Consider the following 21,482-nt stretch of genomic DNA (forward strand, 5'->3'; position numbering starts at 1 on the left):
AGTGGCCCTTCCCTTAATGCATAGTATTATACATGTCTGCAAGGAGATGTGCTTTGCACTATGGGAGATATTAAGACAAGGAGTGATGAGAGCTCAGTTCACCTTTACCATGAGTTGCTTCAAAAGGTAATAGGGAGTAGGCGAGGCCTTTATACCCTATCTAGCTTTTGGAGACTGAGTGGATAGTTCAATCTCCATCGGTAGCAAATCAGAGATAGCTGGCACATGTCTATCACTAATTATAGCAGCCATCGATGAAGAGGCTGGCAAACAAGTGCTGCCATCTCTTGGTATACCTAACAAGATATGTTGCTGTCTGAAATAATGTGGGTACTACGGTCGATTTTTTTGAGTTTACGGAACGAAAAACCCGAGTTCCCGGGAGTAAAAGCCTGCTTACCCGTGCCAGAGATCGACTAAAGCGGGAACCGTTCGAAGATAGGCTTAGAAAAATTTCCTCCAGTCAGCGACTAGACTAGAACCTAGATCTAACTTCGAGCGGTCAAGCGCAGAGGAAGCAAGCGCCACTTCCACTGCGCTACACAGGCCTTTGGATAAAGGATTAAACAAAATTTATTGTAGTCAAAACAAGTGGAAAAAAACTTCCACCTTTTTTAATAAAGCATATAGATTATCAGTCTTCCTGAACAGAACTTCATTTTTTTTTCTCTCTTCGACAGAACTCTATGAGTTCTGTCGAGTTTAAATTAGACTTTTTAATTTTTTTTCTATCAGTCAGAGGATGCAATTCACTAATTGACTACATTATTATAAAAAATAAAACAATAAAAAAAACCACTAGATTCTGACTATATAATGTCTTGCCAAAACCAACTTTACTATATGAAAGTGAAACATGGACCATAAAAAGGAAAGATTAAAAACGAATTCAAATAACAGGAATGAAATTTCTCAGAAAAACAGCTGGATATACCAAGTGGGACCATAAAACAAATGAAGAAATTTTACAATCCCTGAGTATAAAACCATTTAATTACTACATAAGACAGTATAAACAAAAATGGATAGAATTAAATCGAATGTAAGAATCGGAAGACCAAGAAGGAGATGGTATGAGACTGGAACAGGCTACCTGGCCTAAAATCCATGTTAGGAAGAAGAAGAAGATTTTTTTTTTTTTCGCATGTTCATAAAAGTTTTGATTTTTAGACGCTGTGTGGCACTTATATCCATCAGCAACCGTGTAAGCAATGAGGAGGTAATCGTTGATATATGTGTAAGAACTGAATTTGTTGGAAATTGTGAATGGAGGTTAAGTTATTGAGGAATAAATTCAAATATCAGAAGTGATATAATGTTTATTTCGCATGCAGAATCAAATTTTACATTGCAGTGGTTTTCATTACTTTTTTTTTCTTCTCTTCTGTAAAGCCAATTGAAGTTGCTTAGTGATGGAAGATGGTACGACCGTTAGCGATTCAAGTGTGAAGGAAGAAATTTCGAAATCTACAGCTGAGTGTGAGGAAACTCCGAAAACCCCGAAAACCCCGTTGGCAGAAGGCGAACCCACTACTAAAAAGGACTGTAGTATACCTGAAAAAGAGAAACTTCATAAAGGTTAGTATTACCACAGCAATCCAAGATTCATAAACACTTTATTTAGTGTTGGGTTGGATGATAGCATGAAATCATGTGGTGGTGATAGTTGGCTCTTGCTAATACTTGCCTGCGCATTGTTTATTTCGTTGCAGTCATGAAATAGTACATGGTAAATGCTACTGAAGTCCTGATCGAAATCGCGTGAATGATGCAACCTACAGCACTATCAGTGATAACTTACCTTCCCTCTCCATTACGTGAAACTTCGTTCGGTTGTAACGAAATTGTTAGAGAACTTAAAATGATTGGATAATGTGACTTTTTGTCGATGTGTCTGTGGAGGAGTTTTGCGTTCTTTCCCCCCTTCATTACAAAAATTCTTTGCCCAGTATGACACCATGGGCCAAAGAATTTCTAGAGCAGGATTTTCTAAATACCAAACAGCAGATTCCCAGTACCATCACTTAAAAGAGTTTTATTTCTCCGCATACTTTAATTCACAATATCTGTCAAATAAAATCGGTGGACTTATGGTATTCAACTTAGAATTGGAATGCAGGTAGAATTCTGTCTAATGATTTGTAACATAACAGTAGAGTAAGAATTGAATAGCATCGCTAATTGTTTTATGATTTGTGATTCATTTGGAGTTGTTCCAGTTTGTGATGGCCCAGTGTTGTCATTGATGTTTTCTCCCCACATGGGTTAGTTGCCTGAGCAGTCTAGGCAGAATCCATCTTTCCAAGTTAGACGTCTATGCAGTATCATTTCAGCTTTCATTTGGTTTCAGTCATTTTGAATATAGTGAAGAGTTTGCTGATAATCTTACTCAAATAGTTGTCATAATTACTACACTAGGAGTATTTCAGCAGTGCTGGTGTTGTGCATCAGTCATATTTTCATCATATTTTTTAAAATCTTTTCCCTAATTTATTTTCTTTATCTTGTTCATTCTCACTAGCATTTCAGTTTCATTACTTGGCTTTCGATTATTCTATACTGGGCACTTTATAAATATAGAATGCTATACTAGATAGTGTAATATCAGTTACAATAAAAACAATTTAAAAAAAAGCTTAAATATTTGGTAGTCTTAGTTCACTGTTGTCACATTAAAAATATCATCGGTGGAGCATTATTGGTATGGCGATTGCAGTGTGAAATGTCTCTTGCACCTGTTTATCCCTCTATCATAATCATCTAATGCATAGATTTTAATTAAAATGCTAAAGCACAAAGCTGGAAATTATGACAAACTTAGTAAAATATGAACATTACTAATGGTATCAGTTTACTGAATGGGAATGTTATCAGCAGTACATGGGAAACTTTTAAAAGTGCTTAAATGAAACTGTATTTTAATGTTGCCAGTTCATCTTCTATTGTTGTATAATGAAACCTGTGGAGCATTCATGACTAAACATACACACGTAACCACAGTAATAAGATTTTTTAATAAGTAAATATTTCATCCTAAGTATCATAGGACATCGTCCATATAGTTAATTCGAACAATACTAGGAATCGCATACAATTAGGGCACATGCTTACAATGGAATCCCTCTATGTGTGCAGTAGCGTGATAGAGAATTATGTCTGGGGTAAAAAAAAACAAAAACAAAAAAAAATACATTAAAATGAGATAACATATAAAAAAATTATTTTATACAATTTAGGATGACAATTTCTCAGACTTAGGGATAATAAGAACATCCTTATGGTTCAAATTAGGTCTGTGATATAGAGCTTCAGCACTTTCTTTATATTAACGTTCATTTTTATATGAAGATCTATGTAGAAGTTTGGGCTTCTTCTTCCAATGGTTGTGGTTTTCAATTCTGTGCTGCGCGAGGCCAGATTTCTGCGGTTTGATAAGATGGATATGGTCTTGCTGTTCCGAAATGAGTTTGCTAATGGATCTGCCTGTCTGTCCATAGTAGGACAACTTACAGGAGCATGGGACCTTGTACATGCCAGGTAGCATCAGAGATGAGAGTTTGTCTTTAGGAGAAGGTAACTAATTGTAGATTTGGTTGATTGGTTTGTAGGTAGCAGCCAATTTATATTTCATAATTTTTGAAATACATTCAGAGATGCCTTTGACATAAGGTATGGGAATCCTATTGGTTTGTTCTTGTCTAGATTGATGTGTGGGGACATGACTGATGATTTTTTGAATTGTTTTTGGATTGTATCCATTCTGCATGGCTGTATTTTTGATTATTTCCAATTCTTGGTTTAAAGATTCTTTGGAGGAGTAGAATCTAATGATTTAATGATGCCATATTTTTGAGATGGATGATGAGTCAAAGCATTGTGAATGTAGCATCCTGAAAAATTGGCTTTCGATAGACAGAAGTGGAGATGGAACCATCTTATTTTCTTTGGATGTGTACATCGAGGAAGGAGATACTCTGTGGAGATATTCATTTTCTAGAGTGAATTTTATGCAAGGATGAAGAAGGTTGATTTTTTTCTAGAAACAAGTGTAGTTCTTGTTCAGAATGATCCTAGACAGCAAAGACGTCATGAACGTATCATAGCCAGATTTTTGGTTTAGGATTAAATGTGAAAATTTTTTCTTCAAGGTGTTCTAGAAAAAGGTTAGCTAAGTTTGGTGATAAGGGTGACTCCATTGCTGTTCTTTCCTTTTGCTTGTAAATTTTCTCTTTCCGTGTGAAGTATCCAGAAGTAATAACAAATTTGAATAATTCGACATTGAATTTGAATAATTTGAACCGTGATGACATTTTTACTATCCCTAAAGTCTGGGAAATTGTCATTCTAAATTGTGTAAAATAATTTTTTTATATATGTTATCTCATTTTAATGTAATTTTTTTCCCCCCAGACATTTTAATTTAATTCTTTAACATGCTACTGCATGCATAGAGGGATTCCATTGTAAGCATGCACCCTAACTGTATGTGATTCCTAGTATTGTTTGAATGAACTGTACTGATGATGTCCTATGATACTTAAAACGAAATATTTACTTATAAAAAAACATATTATTGTGGTTATGTGTGTCAGTTCATCTTTTAGATCTTCACTTCTCAAAAGAAATCTCTCACTGTCAGCTTGATGCCTTCAATAAACTATATAAAAATAGCAGCATAGTCAACACTGGGTCTGACAAGGGAAATGCAATGAGAATGCATTTCCCTTGTCAGACCCTCAATGCCAGTAAATGCAATGAGAAAAATGGATATCATTCTTAGACACCGCCTCACCTACAGACTTTTAGATTATGATCCCACTAAATCGCAAATCAAGAAATTAAAAAGCATACTCAAAGACTTTTCCTACTGGTCTCCTGACATCATAGAAAAACTCAAACCCTTCAGTTGCCTTTCCCCCACACTGGTTATATGGCTTGCCTAAGATCATAAACCTAATCCCCCCCCAAGTAGCAGACAGTAGATACCACTGATTCTCTCTGCTATAAATTATCCAAACAGTTATCAAAAATTCTTGCCTACCTTACTGGCCATACCACATCATATATAAAAAAAAAATTCTTCCTATTTTAAAAGCTCCATTGAAAATATAATTGTTAATGACACTGATATTCTAGTGAGCTTTGGCATCACCTCATTGTTCACTAACATAGCTACCATCCAAGTGGAAGAACATAAAAAATACATCTGCAGTCATCACTATGGTCAAGCTGGACTTGCAGAGCAAGCTTTGGATACAGCTTACAGAGTCGATTGGAAAAAGATCATTATGCTCCATCACAGTCAATTTTGAAGAGAAAGACTGTTTTTAGAATCTTCTACTGCTCTTAAAAATCAGCCATAATTTGAATAAATATGGTTGCCTAAAAGTTCCCAAAATATAGGAAACGCTAATACTTCGAGAACCCAGTTTACATCCTGGACTGCCGACAGGTGCCCACATAGGGTGTACCACCTAATTAGGATGCTAGCCTTTTGTCCACATCTCAGTTTTGTGCTGTCTTTGTGAGTTATAAGTATCATTTTGTATTCCCTAATGATGTATGTCTCTGTAACTGAGTTGAAATATTGGAAGCATTAAATACAATTTTTAATCCTTTTCTAGTTTGTTTCACTTCATTAAACTGTTATAAGAGTGATAGAAGTTATGAAATATACGAGGGATGTTCTAAAAAAAAAAAGACTGAAGTTTTTAAATAGTGTGGCAACTGGCACAGAGAGCTCACTGCTGCTGAGTGCACCTAGTGCCAGGTTTTGACAACAAACTGCCATTTGTCTCGTTCTGCAATGAGCATTAGTCATCAAGTTACATCCGCTGAAGTGAGCACGTGCACAAGCTGTTTGTCGGATTAGTGACAATGAAAGAGCTTGAAGAAAGTGTGTGTGAAATTTTGCTGCAAACTTGATAAAATCTTACAGAGACATTTCAATTGTTTAACCAAGCATACAAGGAGGACTGTATGAGCCGCACAGTGCTATGAGTGGTTTAAGCATCTATGGATGAGTTAAGGTGATGTTGGTTGTGTTTTTTGATTGGAAAGGCATTGTCCATTATGAATTTGTTCCACATGGTCAAATGTTAAACAAAGAGTTGTACCAGGAAGTTTTAGCATGTTTGAGGATGCTGCGTGCAGGAAGAGGCTTGAATTGGATGTTGCACCATGACAATGCACCTGCTCGCGCATCACTCCTCATCCGCAATTATATGGCAAAACATCAGATATCCGCTGTGCCCCATCCACCCTATTCTCTAGACTTAATCCTAGCAGACTGTTTCCTGTTTCCCAAACTTAAAACACTTTGAAAGGACATTTCCAAACCATAGAGGAGATTCAAGTAAATGTAATAAGAGAACTGTCACAGAAAGTGTGTTCCAGGAAACATTCCAACAATAGAAGAAACTTTGGGAATGGTGTATCCCCAGTAGAGGGGACTACTTTGAAGGGGACAGTGCTTAGAATGTTGTAAGAATGGTAAAAAAAAAAAAAAAAAAAAATTGTTTTATCACAATGATGCAGGGAAAAGAAAATATGAATATGAAAATATAACTTGAGTGAATGCAGACTGTATCCTTATGTCAGAAGCAGATGAGATTGTTTAAATGAGCACTCACTTTGCTGAGATGATCTATCAACGAGGTGTATGTAACATGTACACAATGCAACCATCAGTGGATAAAGATATAGAGGTGCATAAAAATGAAGTTCAGGAGCTGCTGTGTATCAATTTAGCAGTTTATTTTATTTGTATGGGATTTCCCCCCCCCCCCCCATTCCTCATCCATCCTGTAGGATTAGTTGAGCCCTCCTAATGAGGGATTGAGTACGTATTTATTTATAAATCTGTGTGTGTGTGTTCACAGAACAGTTTGCTGTTCTGAGTGACAAAAAACATGAGTTTCCTGGTGGAAAAACCCTACCCTCTATCTCTGTATGATACTGGCTAACTCACCTTTGCTTGAAAGAGTCCAAACTTGAAACCAGTAAAGATTCCTCATGTCATGGATTCAAACCAAAGGGCTTTGTCTATACCGAATGAGCTACAGAGGCTCAATTTAGCAATAGGGCTAGATATCAGAAAGCATGATAAAGAAATATTTAGCTGAAATAGCTTGGCCTTTGACATAATTGTATGACTTAAATCTCAGCTCAGGCAAGAACCCACAGGAATGGAAAGAATGTATGATAGTTCCATTGTACAAGGGTGGTGCAAAAACTGTCACTCCTGACCTATCAGTATATCTGGAGTGATGGTGAAGATTTTAGAGATGTTGGTAAGAACTCTCAAATAGAAATGGGTTGACAGACAAACTATGCTTTGGAAAGAACAGCATAGGTTTAATAAAGGGAGGTCATGTTTTACCAGTTTTCTCCTATTTTGTAATGTTATGGCTGAGTTGGATAAAGTGATTGGATATACTATGATACTGTTAGACTTCGTGAAGACATTTGATAGGATACCACATGAATGTTGTTGAGATATAAACTAACTCAAATAACTGGGCAATTGACAGGCATTGGAAAGTGGTATATGGTGGGTGTGAATCTACCAGATTTAAGGTGACCAGTGATGTTCCCAGAGGAATCAGTCCTTTGACCACTGTTGTTCAGTTTATACTTTAATGATATCGGGAACGTCAGCAAACATCTGCTGTTGAACGTCAGTTGTTTGCTGACGTTCAACAGCAGATGTTTAGTTGGTTATATAAAGAAACCTGTGGAGAATTCATGACTAAATGAACACACGTAAAGCCACAATAATAGGTTTTTAATACATATTTCTATCTAAGTGTCTTAGGACATCGTTAGTACAGTTGAGAACAATACTAGGAATAACATACAGGTAGGGCGCATAAATACAATGGAATCCAAATGCGTTTTTACGCTAGAAAGCGCTGCTGCACGCATTTGGATTCCATTGTATTCATGCACCCTACCTGTATGTTATTCCTAGTATTGTTCTCAACTGTACTGACGATGTCCTAAGACACTTAGGTCGAAATATTTATGTATTAAAAAAAACCTGTTACTGTGGTTTTACGTGTGTTTATTTAGAGATGTTTAGTTGTTTGCAAAGATGGGTGGGGCAAGCAGGAATGCTAATGTTATACAGTGCTTACAGAACTATTTGAATAACTTGGAACATTCGGTTAATGAAAATGGCTGTCAATTCAATGTTAGTAAGTGTAAATTTATGCACTTTGGTATGATGAGATTCCTAATGGTATGTTATAGTGGTAGTATTATGCTACAAGGGTGAAGGCTCAGAAAGAAGGGGGGGGTTGAGTTATGGTGGATATTGTATGCCCACAGTTCATAGAACCGAATCTGGCAGATTGCCAAGAATAGGCAATTCATGCTGAAGGTGAGAAAGAAATAAAGGATGTACGAATTGGTCACCAACATGTGAAATCACGTGCTTCATGCATAAAATTTTCCAACTATTATACAAGCAAAATAGTTATCACTTTAAAAATGACAATGTTCATAAAAGAAAAGTTAATTCTCTGACATGTAATAATAAACAATTCATCCAACAAGACGGATTCATTACTGTATTATCGGAATGGATTCTCCTTCTTCTGACGTGCACAAGTGTCGAAGGGTTTTGCATCTCTGAGTGTACAGTAGGAAACTGAAGTTCTAAGGACACGTTGCAAAAATTGCAAATACAATTCAGAGGACAATTGTGATTTTAAAATGAAAATTAACATATAAGGATAAGTAAATCATTTTGCCTCCTTACAAGACCTTGATACGACTGAACCTAGATTACTATGTGCAGATTTGGACTCTTCAGTTCATAGGGGATAAAGAAGCTGTGGAAAGGGTACAAAGAGTAACAAAGAAGATATCAGGGTTATGTACTGTAGATTATGAGGATAGATTCTGAGTATGTAGACTGCAGACACTGGTAACAAGAGAAAGAGAGGTAATATGGAGAGTGTTGAATGAGTTGAAATGGATTGCCAGAGGTGGATGTAAGTTCCCCAACAGTGAATAGGTTTAAGATATATGATAGGTATTGCGTTAATGGATAGAATGGGTTCCCCATGATGAATCTTTATATAAATAATAATATAATACTATATAGTGTGGAGAGAGGACAAGAGTGCATCCTTGGAACTAAACTTTGTTGTTAAGAAACAGGTGTGAACTTGATTTTTCTCTCACAGAGCAGTCATTGGAACAGTTTACTTGAAAATTTCCCAAATTTTGGGCTAAACAGTTGATCATTGAGATTGAGGTTTGGACACTGAAGAACCTCAGCACTTTTTTTAAAAAAATTCAAATTTGTGGGATCATCTGTGCAATAATTTAGTGTTATTGCAGCGGCTCCTGTGGCTAGTATTGTTAATTTTATGTTCAGTAAGGCCAGATTTCTGAGATATTTTGGTTTAAGCATACAGGACTTATTCAGAAATATGTTTTGTGAAGGATCAGCCTGGTTGACTTTAAGGTAACTTACAATTGCATGTAATTGAATAGACCCCAGGTAGCAGTAAAGGTTGCACTTTATTGCACTGTGCAAAATTATCAATTATATTTCTCAGTTTTTCTGTATTTAAAAATTTTTTTTTTTAAATTTCTTATATAGTTAATCTTTTACATATACCCCACTATCATCATCATCATCAATTTCCTGATATGTACCTATGATTAATAATATATTATTAATCTATTATCACCAATTTTCTTCCAAATCAATTTATTACTTGTGAGCATGCAAATAGTGTCATATCTAACATTTTATGCTTCTAAGACATTCTGACCGAATCAATCCACCTAGACTTTGGTTTTCTTCTGGGTCTCATTCCTGCCATCTTGTAATCAAATAACTGTTTTGCTAACTTTTCTTTACCCATTCTATTTATGTGGCCATACCACCTTAGATTAGCTCTGCTGACACATTTTTGAATGCTAATAATTCAAGTTCCTTTCTAATATCTTCATTTTTAACATGATTCTGCCATTGATGCCATCAGTTCGCTCTCTTAATTTTTCCCAAAACCTGTATATTGTAGTCTCCAGTCTTTGATCAAGTGCTTTATTTTAACCCATATCTTAGATCCATAACATAAAACTGATTTAAACACTGTCTTGTATACTGCTAGTTTGGTGTTTTGGCTAATTTCTCTCTTATTCTGTATAAATTTATTCAGCTGGCTACCCACCACACCAGCTTTGCTTATTCTGTTGTCTATTTCCAGATTTAACCTGCGAACTTCACTAAAAACTGTTCCTAAATAGCTGAAATATTTTACTTGTTCTATAGGATCTCCATTCAGAATGCAGCTGCAGTTTTCTATGCTACTCCTGCCTATTTTCATATTTTTGTTCTTTTAATTGCTGATTTTCAGGCGAAATTTGTTACAGCTGTTATTCAATTTAGTCAATCCTGGAGCCTTGCACTAGATGTATTTAGGAGTGCATCATCTGCATAAAGCAAAAAGCTATTTGACATCTCCAATTCTAAATATCAGGCTTGATGTCACTTTCTTTAATAATGTGATCCATATAGATCAGGCCTGCACAACTTGATTGTCTTTGAGGGCCAAACGCAACTTGGACCACCTGACCAAGGGCTAGATCACTTCGGACCTATAATCTTAGACTAGTCCACTGCAGCTAAACTTAAGTAAATTTGTTAGTAGGTCTACAGTAAATACCAATTAATATGCATATTTAAATTTTTTAGAGAGTTACAATTAAAATTATAATCAATATCATTTACAAACAGATATAGCTGCAAAATTTCTCAATAAAAACCACTTAAACATAAACACAAAGTTTACTAATAATTTCACTGAGAATATCACACTTATTCCCAGTGAAATATCAGTGACTGAATGTTACATTGTGACATTCAGAATGTCACAATGTGACACATTGCATTTCTTTGCTGCCACTATTTTATCAAAGTTTGGTCATGTTTGAAGTGGCCGTTCTTAATATGGCCTCTAAATTGATATCACTTAAAGATGAACGCTGTTAGGTTTGTTCAAGTTCATGACCGAAAATCTTTGTTCACAAGTATATGTGCTCCCAAACATAGAAAATACCTGGTAGGCAGTATCCAACAAACATTTAAATTTATCCTGATCCAGAATAGAATAAAACTCTTGTAAAGTACTCTCCCTGTGCTTGACCCGATAGTTTTCAGAACACTGGAGATCAATAACTGCCATCTGGAGTTTGACAGGTAGATTTCCTGTTTCGACAGAAAATGGATCCTCAATCACTTTTATGTGGACTTCGTCTTCATTACTCAATGGCATTCTTTTCTGAAACTCTTCACTTGGAAGTGATATGTGCTTCTTATATTTTCCACCCACCATCGAATGATATTCTAATGGAATATTCTGTCGACAAGTTAAGAAATGTGACATATCCTCCTTAGCAAGTTGATTTTCAAACAAACTTAATTTCATTTTGAATGCCTTTATAAGAGACATTAACTGAAAAACAATCTTATTTTTTCTTGAAGCTGTAAGTTAAGGCCATTCAAGTGACCCACAATCACACAAGAAAAATAAATCTTGATTCCATTCTTCATCCATTATTTCTGAGAATTTTTCCATATCTTCTTGAGATTCCAAAAATTCAACTAATTCATTTTTTAGAGCTACAGAGCATGACAAAACTTTACTGTGGCTCAACCACCGTACATCAGTGTGGTATGGTAGATCCCCATATTCGGCATCATTTTCTTCTAGAAATGCCTGAAACATTCTGTGTTTCAAACCCTGAGCTCGAATATAGTTGACCAGAGCAAATACTACTTTAATCACATGATCAATCTACAAAACCTTTGAACATAACACCTGCTGATGAATAAGGCAGCGAAATTTTGTCAATGGCTACCTGCATACTGTTCAATAAATGTTACAGCACCAACATTTTTTTCACACATAGATGGGGCTCCATCAGTGCAAACTGCTACTAAATTCTTAAAATTTAAGAACAGTTGTTTGGTTACATACATCTTTACATTTTCTGCGATCTCCTTTCCTGTTCTTCCTTTCATTAAACACAAACCAGCAAGCTCCTCCGTCACCCAAAATTCTTATTAATGCCTCTTACATATATTAAAAGCTGTGCAGTATCTTTCACGTCAGTACTTTCATCCATAGCAAGCGAATAATGGACAAATTCACTAGCCGATTTTTGCAGGTTATCTTTAAGATCCTCGGCAATATCAGCCACCCTGCACTGAACAGTCATACGGGACAAACTGATATTTTCAAAATTATTTTTCTTATCAGGACACAATTCGGAAACAGCAATCATCAGACACTTTTTTTTATCAACTCTCCCTCAGTAAATGATTTGCCAGCACAGACTTTCTTGCGATATTTTTAAGCTTACCTTTGTGGCAACTTCATTTGCAGATGTCACTTTTTTAAAGGCTTGTTACTCACCGCTAAGGACTTTCAATAACTTTGCTGCTTTTATTTGCTTTTCACTGCATCCCACTTGTCAAGGTTAGGATGTTTCGATTCAAAACGACGTCTCAGGTTGTACTCTTTCAGCACAGCGATAGATTCCCGGCAAACAATACACACTATTTTATCCTTAAACAACGTAAAAAAATAATTGTTTGACCTCTCAGAGTTAAATGCTTGATATTCCGAATCTATTTTACGATTTTTACTTAAGCTCATTGTGTCGAGATTGACAATGTTAATTACAAAAAACTAATGATGAAAAACTCACAATAATGCAGGTTATGTTAACAGTTATGTAATGTATTATTCCAGCTACAACCAACCACTATACTGCCAAAGCCAGTCAAGGCACGGCCAACTTTGTGTAATACGATTCGTTCTCATTCGTAGATATCAAGTCATTATCACGGAGATGTAACTTTGAATTTCCCCACAGCGACACTAGCGCTAACAAAACCTCGAAGCAATTGTAATAATTTATTATGAAATACAACGGTGGGAATAACTCCAAATGCAATTTATTGTCGAGTTGAAAGAAACATGATTGTGACATTAATCGCATGAACGTAAAATTTAATTCAAATCGTCTAATTTCATATTCCTCTGTATGATTAATTAATTTAAATCAGGCAGACGGGCCAAAATAAATAGCATTGCAGGCTGCATATTGTGCAGGCCTGATATAGATGATGAATAAGAGTGGAGATAATGTGCATCCTTGTCTTAACCCTGATTTTACATCAAAATATCTTCCTGTATTTCCTTCAGTTCTAACTGCCGACTGATAACTTAAATATAGACTATGTATTGCTCTGTATAATGTTCCATTCATCCCCATATAATTGTAGTGTTTTATGCCTTTTCAGATCCTTATCATAATCCCACGATTTCTCAACTATTTGTCTTAAAGTGAAAATGTAATCTTGATAACCTCTATTTCGTCTGAACCCAGCTTGTTCTTCTCCTAGTTTCTTGTCTGCAATCTTTCTCAACCTCTTTTCAAGTATGCTTGCATAAATCTTACCTGGAAGACTTATTAGAGCAATTCTTCTGTAATTCTTACATTCAGTTTTATTCCCCTTTTTTTTTATAGATGGGTATTATGACAACTCTACTCCAGTCATTGGAAATTCTACCTTCTGACCAGGTCCTCTGAATTATGCTGTGTAGCCACTGGAAAACTTTTATACCTCCATACTTAGCATTTCTGGTTGAATATCATCTACTCATCTACTCCAGCTGCCTTTCCACATTTTAAGTTTTTGATGGCTTTTTCTACCTCAAGTACTGACATGTGCTACTCTTTGCATTCCTCTTGAAAATTTTCTAGTTTGATGATGTCACTGCTTGGTTCATTTAACAGTTTTTCAAAGTAATTACGCTGTACATGTAGGATAGATATCCTTATCTTCAGTTTTTATGTCACCATTATCATCTTTGATTTCTGTTACAGTTCTCTTTCCTTCCTTTCTAAGCTTCTTCAATAGCCTCTAAAACATTTTGCCACCTTCCTGATATTTATTTTCTATATTCTTACCAAAAAAGTCTTCCGATGACGTTTGTTTAGCTACTTTTACACACAGCTTAGCTCTTACATTTTTCTCTGTATTCTTTTAGGGCATCTGCTGGCTTATTTGCTAGTTTTGATATGCTTTCTTCTTTTCCATGACTGCTTCTGTAACTTCTTGTGTCTACCATGGTGTTTTTCTTTTTTTTTTCTATCCTTGCAAATGACTTCACCACATACCTCCCTAGCTGAATCAATCAATGTCTTCTTCAGAGTTTGCCACTGAGATTCCAAGGGTTTGGAATCTTGGTGGCATACTGTTCTTTTTAATGTGATATCCATTTTTATCCTGCTTAGTACTATGTAATGGTCACTTCCAAATTCAAATCCTCTACACTCTTGTTTCCTGAATGATCATGAAGATATCACTATCAACAATGATGTAGTCAGTGAAGCTTTTCTTATTTTTTTTGTGCCTTCTCTCCATGTGAATTTGTGCACATCTTTAAGTTGAAACATGGTATTAGTAATGACTAGTCTGTGTCCTGAGCAGAAGTTCAATAAATCCTTACCATTATTATCAGCTCTGCCTTTTTCTCAAAATCTTCCAAAAATGTTCCTATATACTTAGTCCAATTCATTTCCTACTCTGCTGTTTAGATAGAAAAAGTGGTCCAACATGGACCACTTTTTTCCATTTTCTCTATGTCAGCTGCCCGTTCTAATGACAAAAAAGTCCTCCACTTCTTCCATGGAAGAAGTCCTCCAATTTGAAGTTTTCCTGCATAACTACTTGAAACTGCCTTTCAATCAAGAAGTTTATCTTCATATTTGGTGTTGAATGCTATTGCTACTCCTTCCTTTCCTTGATCATTATTGCCTAAAAATAACATCCTATACTTACTATTTATTAAGATTTCACCTGAAGTTTTTGTCATCTTTATCTCAGTAACCAATTATGTCCTTGGCACTTTTTCAATTCTTCTGCAAGTTCGATTTCCTTTTCATTAATACTCCTTATATTGATAGTTTCCATCTTCAGTTCTTCTGTTGATGGGTTTCTTCTTCTTCTTCTACAGGTTGAGTTAGAGCTTATTCCAGTAGCTGACTTTTCACTGTTTGCCTTGGTTCCCTGACAAAAATATCGGAGTCCTTGTTTAACTAGGGCGATGTCCCAGCTGACATGAAATCTTATGTTGTACCATCATATGCACATGCGGTTTAGGCCAATAGAGAGTACAGTTTGGTTGGCTAAGTCCCAAATTGCCAGTCCATCCTCGTTTGTTCAGTACCCAGTAGATACCTATTAACAGGGTGCAGCACGTGAAGATGAGAATTGGATATTAGGTCAGAAGCCCCAGTCAGTTCTCTACATTCCTGAAAGGCGATGTGAAGGTCTCCTCCCAGTTATTTGGTTTTGACCCCTAAACAAATCTACACTACACTATCAGATCCTAAATAGCATTCTAGTTACCTGTCTCTCGTAACTGCACATGAAAAAGATACCATTCTTCATGTACCTATGTTGTTGTTTTTGAATTTCACATTAACAATTCTTTTGCATTGATGGTTTGACACACAAACCAAAATATCTGTATATATAAATATATCTTCACTGTGTTCATGTGTATTTTATTATACTTTCATCATTTGGTTTAGAGCCTCTTTAGTTTAGCTCAGTCAGTATAGACGAAGCCTTTTGGTCAGAAAGACCTGAGTTATATTCCTGTCCATGATGTGAGGAACCTTTATCTGTTCTCTTTCGACTAAGGGTGAGTAAGCTGGTCTCATACAGAGGTAGAGGGTTTTCACCCAGAAATTCAGGTTTTTTTGCCTCTCAGAACAGGCAAACCGGTATAAATATTGTTAATTATTTAAATTTAATTAACTGTGGCTTTACTTAAACATTTACTTTATTCTGCTTCACTAAGTTCATGACTAGAAACTTCTTCAACACTAACTTTCAAGGTTAGACTTATGTTCACTTAACCTGTACTACAAAAGTTAATCCTACCGTAACCAATCCCCCCCTCCCTTCTCTGTGGTTAGTTAGACCTCGTGTAGCAAGCCTATCTTACGTAGCAGTCCCTAAACACTTGTGCAATGTCAATTAAGAAATGTATATTTTATTATTAACGGCACCACTTAATTGACCTTCTATTGCTTGAAAGTTAAGGCGAGAAGATAACAGAAATAAATTAATACGTTTACACAATTTCCTTATATGCAAGTTGTGGTTAGTCATTTCTTACTATTCCCACAGGTTCTCTAATTTTTTCGAGCTAGTGCATTGGCTAAGGAATAAGAACCAGGTAATTACAACAAAACATTTATTTTCGATCTAATGGAATCGGTACAGAGCACATAATAATTACTGAAAGATTAATTCACTCAAAAGTTTTAACACACAAAACAATTTGCTATCTAAGCAACAGAACGTACTGTGCGTTCACTACCAGAAAACTTATTGTACCTTAACATAAAAGTGTCTCCTGTAACACACAACTTAGCACACATACACTTGCAAGCAAACATTTATCTTCCAAAAAGGATTGTAACAAAAACTTTCTTCCGCCACATACAATATTTAATTAGCACTGATTCCGACATTATCACATACAACCTGTTAAATAAAAACACTTAACAACACATATTCTTCCCACATACGCTTGCAAGCAAACATTTATCTTCCAAAAAGGATAGTAACAAAAACTTTCTTCTGCCACATGCAATACTTAATTAGCACTAATTCTGACATTATCACATACAACCTGTGAAATAAAAACACTTAACAACATATTCTTCCCTCAATTAAGATTCAGTTTACTGCCTGTTAACAAATAACCTCTCGCAATCACATACAATTTCGAGTTACACTCTCTTTACAAAATACAATAAATTAGTTGCTTACTTGCTAACAATCACGAGTGGAAAGTTCAATTTACACACACAGCAACCTACATTGAGACTGGAGCATCTTCCGTCTGGTCAGTCTTCGAGAGTTGTCCTACATCAAACTAGCTGGGGTTCTGCCATAGCTACCCGGAGCCTAGATAGAGGACTGGCGGCAGAGAAACGTCTGGCATCAGTGGTGGGAAGAACAATCCTCTTGGACGACGGGAAGGAGCCCCCGTGGAAGTCGAAGGTGAAGAGCCAAAAAAAAGTCTTGAACCAAGCACTGCATTCCCTTTTATTCTATTTTCAGTCCTTTGTTCTTAATTATGAGTATCCCAGGATTAGACAGTAGCAAGGAAAAATGATGTCATCGCTGGCCGTTTGACCTTATGATTTGGATGGAATTCATCAGCGCTAATCCGGCTTAATTCCCACTAAGCTTTTACCAACAGGTCAAAATGCAGGTGCATTCTTAGAGCAATTTTTTTATTTTTATTTTAGCATCTTATTAAGCACATTTTTTTTCTTTATAAATTCAAACAAAAAAAAACCTGGAAAATCTTTAGCGAAAATTCTCTTGAAAAATTAATTTCTTGCGAGATTTTACACCATCTCGTGAACACACGGATCTACAGTCAAATACATACTTAAAAAAATCCCTCATTGAAGGGCTCAACCAGTCCTAAGGGATAGATGAGGAAAATTGGGGTAATCCCACATGACAACATCATTTAGTTTCATGAGACATAATCTCATAAGTTGTATAACTGGGAGGAGACCATCGCGTAACCTTTTAAGGAATTCAGAGAACCGAACTGGAGCTTGTGACGTAATGTCCACTCTTCAACTTCTTGTGGTGCACCCTGCTATGAGGATGGGCTAGAAATTTGGGATTTAGAGAATGAAATGTATTTTTATTGGCCTAAACCACAATGTAAAATGATGGTACAACATGACAGAATTTCATTATGGCTGGGGCATCACCCAGTTAAACAAGTCCCCCATTGTTTTTGTCAGTGAACCAGAGTGAACAGTGAAAAGTCAGCTACTGGAACAAATCTCAGAACACATCCTGGGATTTGTTCTAGTAGCATCAGCAGAGTTCAAGATTGGTACTATCAACATGAAATGCCTCAATGGAAAAGAAATGAAACAAGCAGAAGAATTGGATAAGTACTAGATTGACATAGTAGGTGTGACTGAAACAAAGAAAACAAAAACAGGTAAGACTTTCTAAATGACAAGTACAAAATATTATATTCAGGTAGTGACAACCAGGGAAAAGAGGTAAAATCAGTAGATAATTCAACACAAAATATGAGGATAATCTTCTTGAATGGCAGGTAATATCAAGTACAGTGATCTGGGCAGATATCAGAATGGGAACTGGACAGCAAGATTTATTTTTGCTTATGATACCACATTCTACCAAGGAAGAAATAGAGGAATTTTTTGAGTCAGTAGAGAAGGCTGCTGGTTCAATGAAAAGGGAAAAGTTCTAAAACAAATTAAGATTTGAGCAGCTTTCAGAGATGAACTGTAAACTCAAATACGCAACCATCATAGAAAAAAAAAATGCAAGAATTTGAAAGCAAGAACCAGACCTTGGAGATTAAATGTCAAATCCTGAAGAAAATATTGACTGCTTCAGCCAGAGAGGCATGTGGGGAGGTTGTCTGTAAGGATAGAAAAATCAGAACTTTATGGTGGATGCAGGAAGTTAAAGAAAAGAATAAAGCATATCAAAAGTTCGTGGCGAGTAAGTCAGCTTGTGCTCTTAGTGAATACAGAGAAAAATGTAAGAAAGCAAAGTACTGTGTAAAATTAGCTAAAAAAAAAAATCATGAAAATTCTGGTAACAATATAGAAAATAAATATCAGGAAGGTGGCAAAATATTCATGAGACTATTGAGAAAGCTTAGAAATGGAGGAAAAAGTACTGTAAAAGGAATCAGAGATGATAAAGTTGACATGAAAACTGAAGATAAAGCTATCCTAGGTGCCTGGAGTAATTACAGTACTTTGAAAGGCTGCTAAAGGAAACAAGCAGTGTCAGCACGATGGTAGAAAATTCCCAGTAGGAATGCAATCAGGAATACATATCCATACTTAAAGTATATAAATTCACCAAAAACCTGAAATGTGGAAACACATTTGGAGTAGATGAAATTCGGCCAGAAATGTTCAGATATGGAGGTATAAAAGTCTTACAGTTGCTGCATTGCTTAATTCAGAAGGCCTGGTCAGAGAGTCTTATTCCAGATGATGAAGCATCTATCTCATCTCATTTTCCTTTTACCCTCTTTTACCTTGCAGTGTCGAGGGTTTATTAATCATCGGACCTCAACCGATCACAGGATAAGGTGGTCAGCCCTATTCCCTGGTGTATCCTATGTCCTGTAGTGTTGAGTTCTCAAGGCTGGTTTGCCTGCTTTGCAGGATGAAAAATCCCAGGATAAACTGGGGGGGGAACCCTGCTGTCCACACCCAAGAACTTTAACTTGACTATGACTGAGGAAGATCTTTCAGCTCCTCACGTCACCAACGGGAATCAAACCTAGGACACTCCTTCCCCAGGCATATGGTTGCAAAGTGCACAGTCACTAGGCTAACCGCATGGACATGAAGCATCTATAAAAAAGAGAAATAAAAATCGAATGTGTGAATTTGAATTACAGAGGTATTTCCCTACTGAGTGTTCATGGTAAGATTTCTGTAAGTATACTTGAAAAAACAGCTAAGAAAAATTGTGAAATGGAAGCTTGGAGAAGAAGCTGGATTCAGGCTAAATAGAGATTGTCAGGTTGAGATTTTCACTTTCAGACAAATAATTGAGAAATCTTGGGAATATAACAAGATTTGTATTTAAGTTTTGTTGATCTGGAAAAGGACAAGGTGGCAAGAGAAAATCTCTTCAAAAAGCTACAGTTATATGGGACATTATATTGAGCAATACATAGTCTGTATTTAAGCTGCAAGTGAACAGTTAAAATGGAGGTACAGGAAGATGGTTTGAGGTAATATCAGGTGTGCGACAAAGGTATGCACTATCTCCTCTGTTATTCATTATGTATATGGATCTCATTATGAAGGAATGTGGTGTTAAATCTGATTTAAATATTGGCAGTGTTAATTTTTAACTTTATCCAGATGTTATACATCTGAATATAACCAGTACAAGTCTGCAAGATTCCCTGACTAAATTGAATAATTGTTGTAATCAATTCAGCTTGAATTGTGGTTTTTTATTAGGTAATTTATTATAACTCTGGGACCACGCATTGCAAATAATTTGTCAAATATGTTTTTCAAGTACCACCAGTTCGTTATAAGACACATGAATGATAATTTATAATATTTCTCACGTAGAGTAAAGAACAGTATAAGTATATTTCATATTTGCAGCATATTCAAAGATTACATTCAGTAGTTGCAAGATGTGAGGATGAACTAGAAATGGATAAAATTCCAGTTACTCTTGTTTCAGATATTCTTATTAGGAAATTCGAATTACTATAGTAATCTCTACCCTCATAAGTAATACTATACTGAAGTAAGATTTTATTCACAATTGATTCGCATCTTTTTTCCATTATAGATAGTATACATAAAAGTTCATATAGATAAAGACAATAATATAGACAGAAAATTAATTCACAAAAGTTAAATCTCTGTCATTGATTTTTTTTTTTTTTTTTTTTTTTTTTTTTTTTTTTTTTTTTTGCCTGTCTTGTATTTAGTTGATATCCTTCTGAAACCAACAGGAAATGCACCAATTATAAAGCAGAAGAAATGGGCTGTGGATTCATCAAATACTGTGGGTTGGATTATTACTTTCTTGAGGAAATATTTAAGACTAGAAGAATCATCATCCTTGGTATACAGTTTTTCAGTTTGTTTTTTAATACCAATATATAAGGGCAAACATTTTTATATATGTTGTAAACTTTCGTAGATTATGCAAAAAATTATTATAATAAATTATGCAAATAGTTCTCCACAGCATGAATCTATTTTCTTACAGTTGCTTGTAGTTATTGCACTCACTTAGGATTCCTGCTACACTTGAAGATCACTTGCCATGCGAAAAAACTCTTGCACCCTTTCTAAATGCACTCCTACTCGGTTTCCAGGGATGACTTTCTCCTTTTTTCGTACAAATAATGAATAATTTCATCTATCCCTATCATATAAATTATAATGTATAAACTTTCACCATGTGTGTCATATACAGTAATTTGCCATTTATCTGACCCTTCAATTATCAGAATGGCAAGTACAAATACTTCTGATAAAGTACAAATACATAGTGCTCTTCCAGAAGTTGACCGACTTGCATGCAGTATTCACGCAAAATGTCACACGATATGGCGATGGGAAAGGCAACAAGTGTCAGTTAATTGAAGGATTGTTTTGAAGGTCAGATAAATAATAGATGACTATATAAAAATGTGTGTGTATATCCTGTAAATTATAACACACATTTACAGTTTATATGTATATACATGTGTATTATTAAATAACATAAAATGGATTACTTATGGTGTGTGTGTGTGTGTGTGTGTGTGTGTGTGTGTGTGTGTGTGTGTGTGTGTGTGTGTGTGTGTGTGTGT

At 35.6% G+C, this 21,482-nt stretch overlaps 1 protein-coding gene across 1 annotated transcript in view; it reads left to right on the forward strand.

Moving 5' to 3' along the window:
• The first annotated feature begins 1,189 nt into the window (after positions 1-1,189).
• The window catches only part of Atg12 (Autophagy-related 12), a 94,468-nt gene continuing 74,175 nt past the window's right edge, over positions 1,190-21,482 (forward strand). Inside the window, exons 1-2 of the mRNA XM_090398168.1 lie at positions 1,190-1,578; positions 20,610-20,746. Of these exons, the coding sequence (XP_090254294.1) occupies positions 1,413-1,578; positions 20,610-20,746 (303 nt within the window). The 5' untranslated portion in view covers positions 1,190-1,412. The remainder of the gene's footprint in view (positions 1,579-20,609; positions 20,747-21,482) is intronic.

Source organism: Typopeltis vanoorti, chromosome 9 (assembly GCF_054136105.1).
Source record: "Typopeltis vanoorti isolate ZY-2024b chromosome 9, IOZ_Tvanoo_1.0, whole genome shotgun sequence".
Classification (NCBI taxonomy): domain Eukaryota; kingdom Metazoa; phylum Arthropoda; class Arachnida; order Uropygi; family Thelyphonidae; genus Typopeltis; species Typopeltis vanoorti.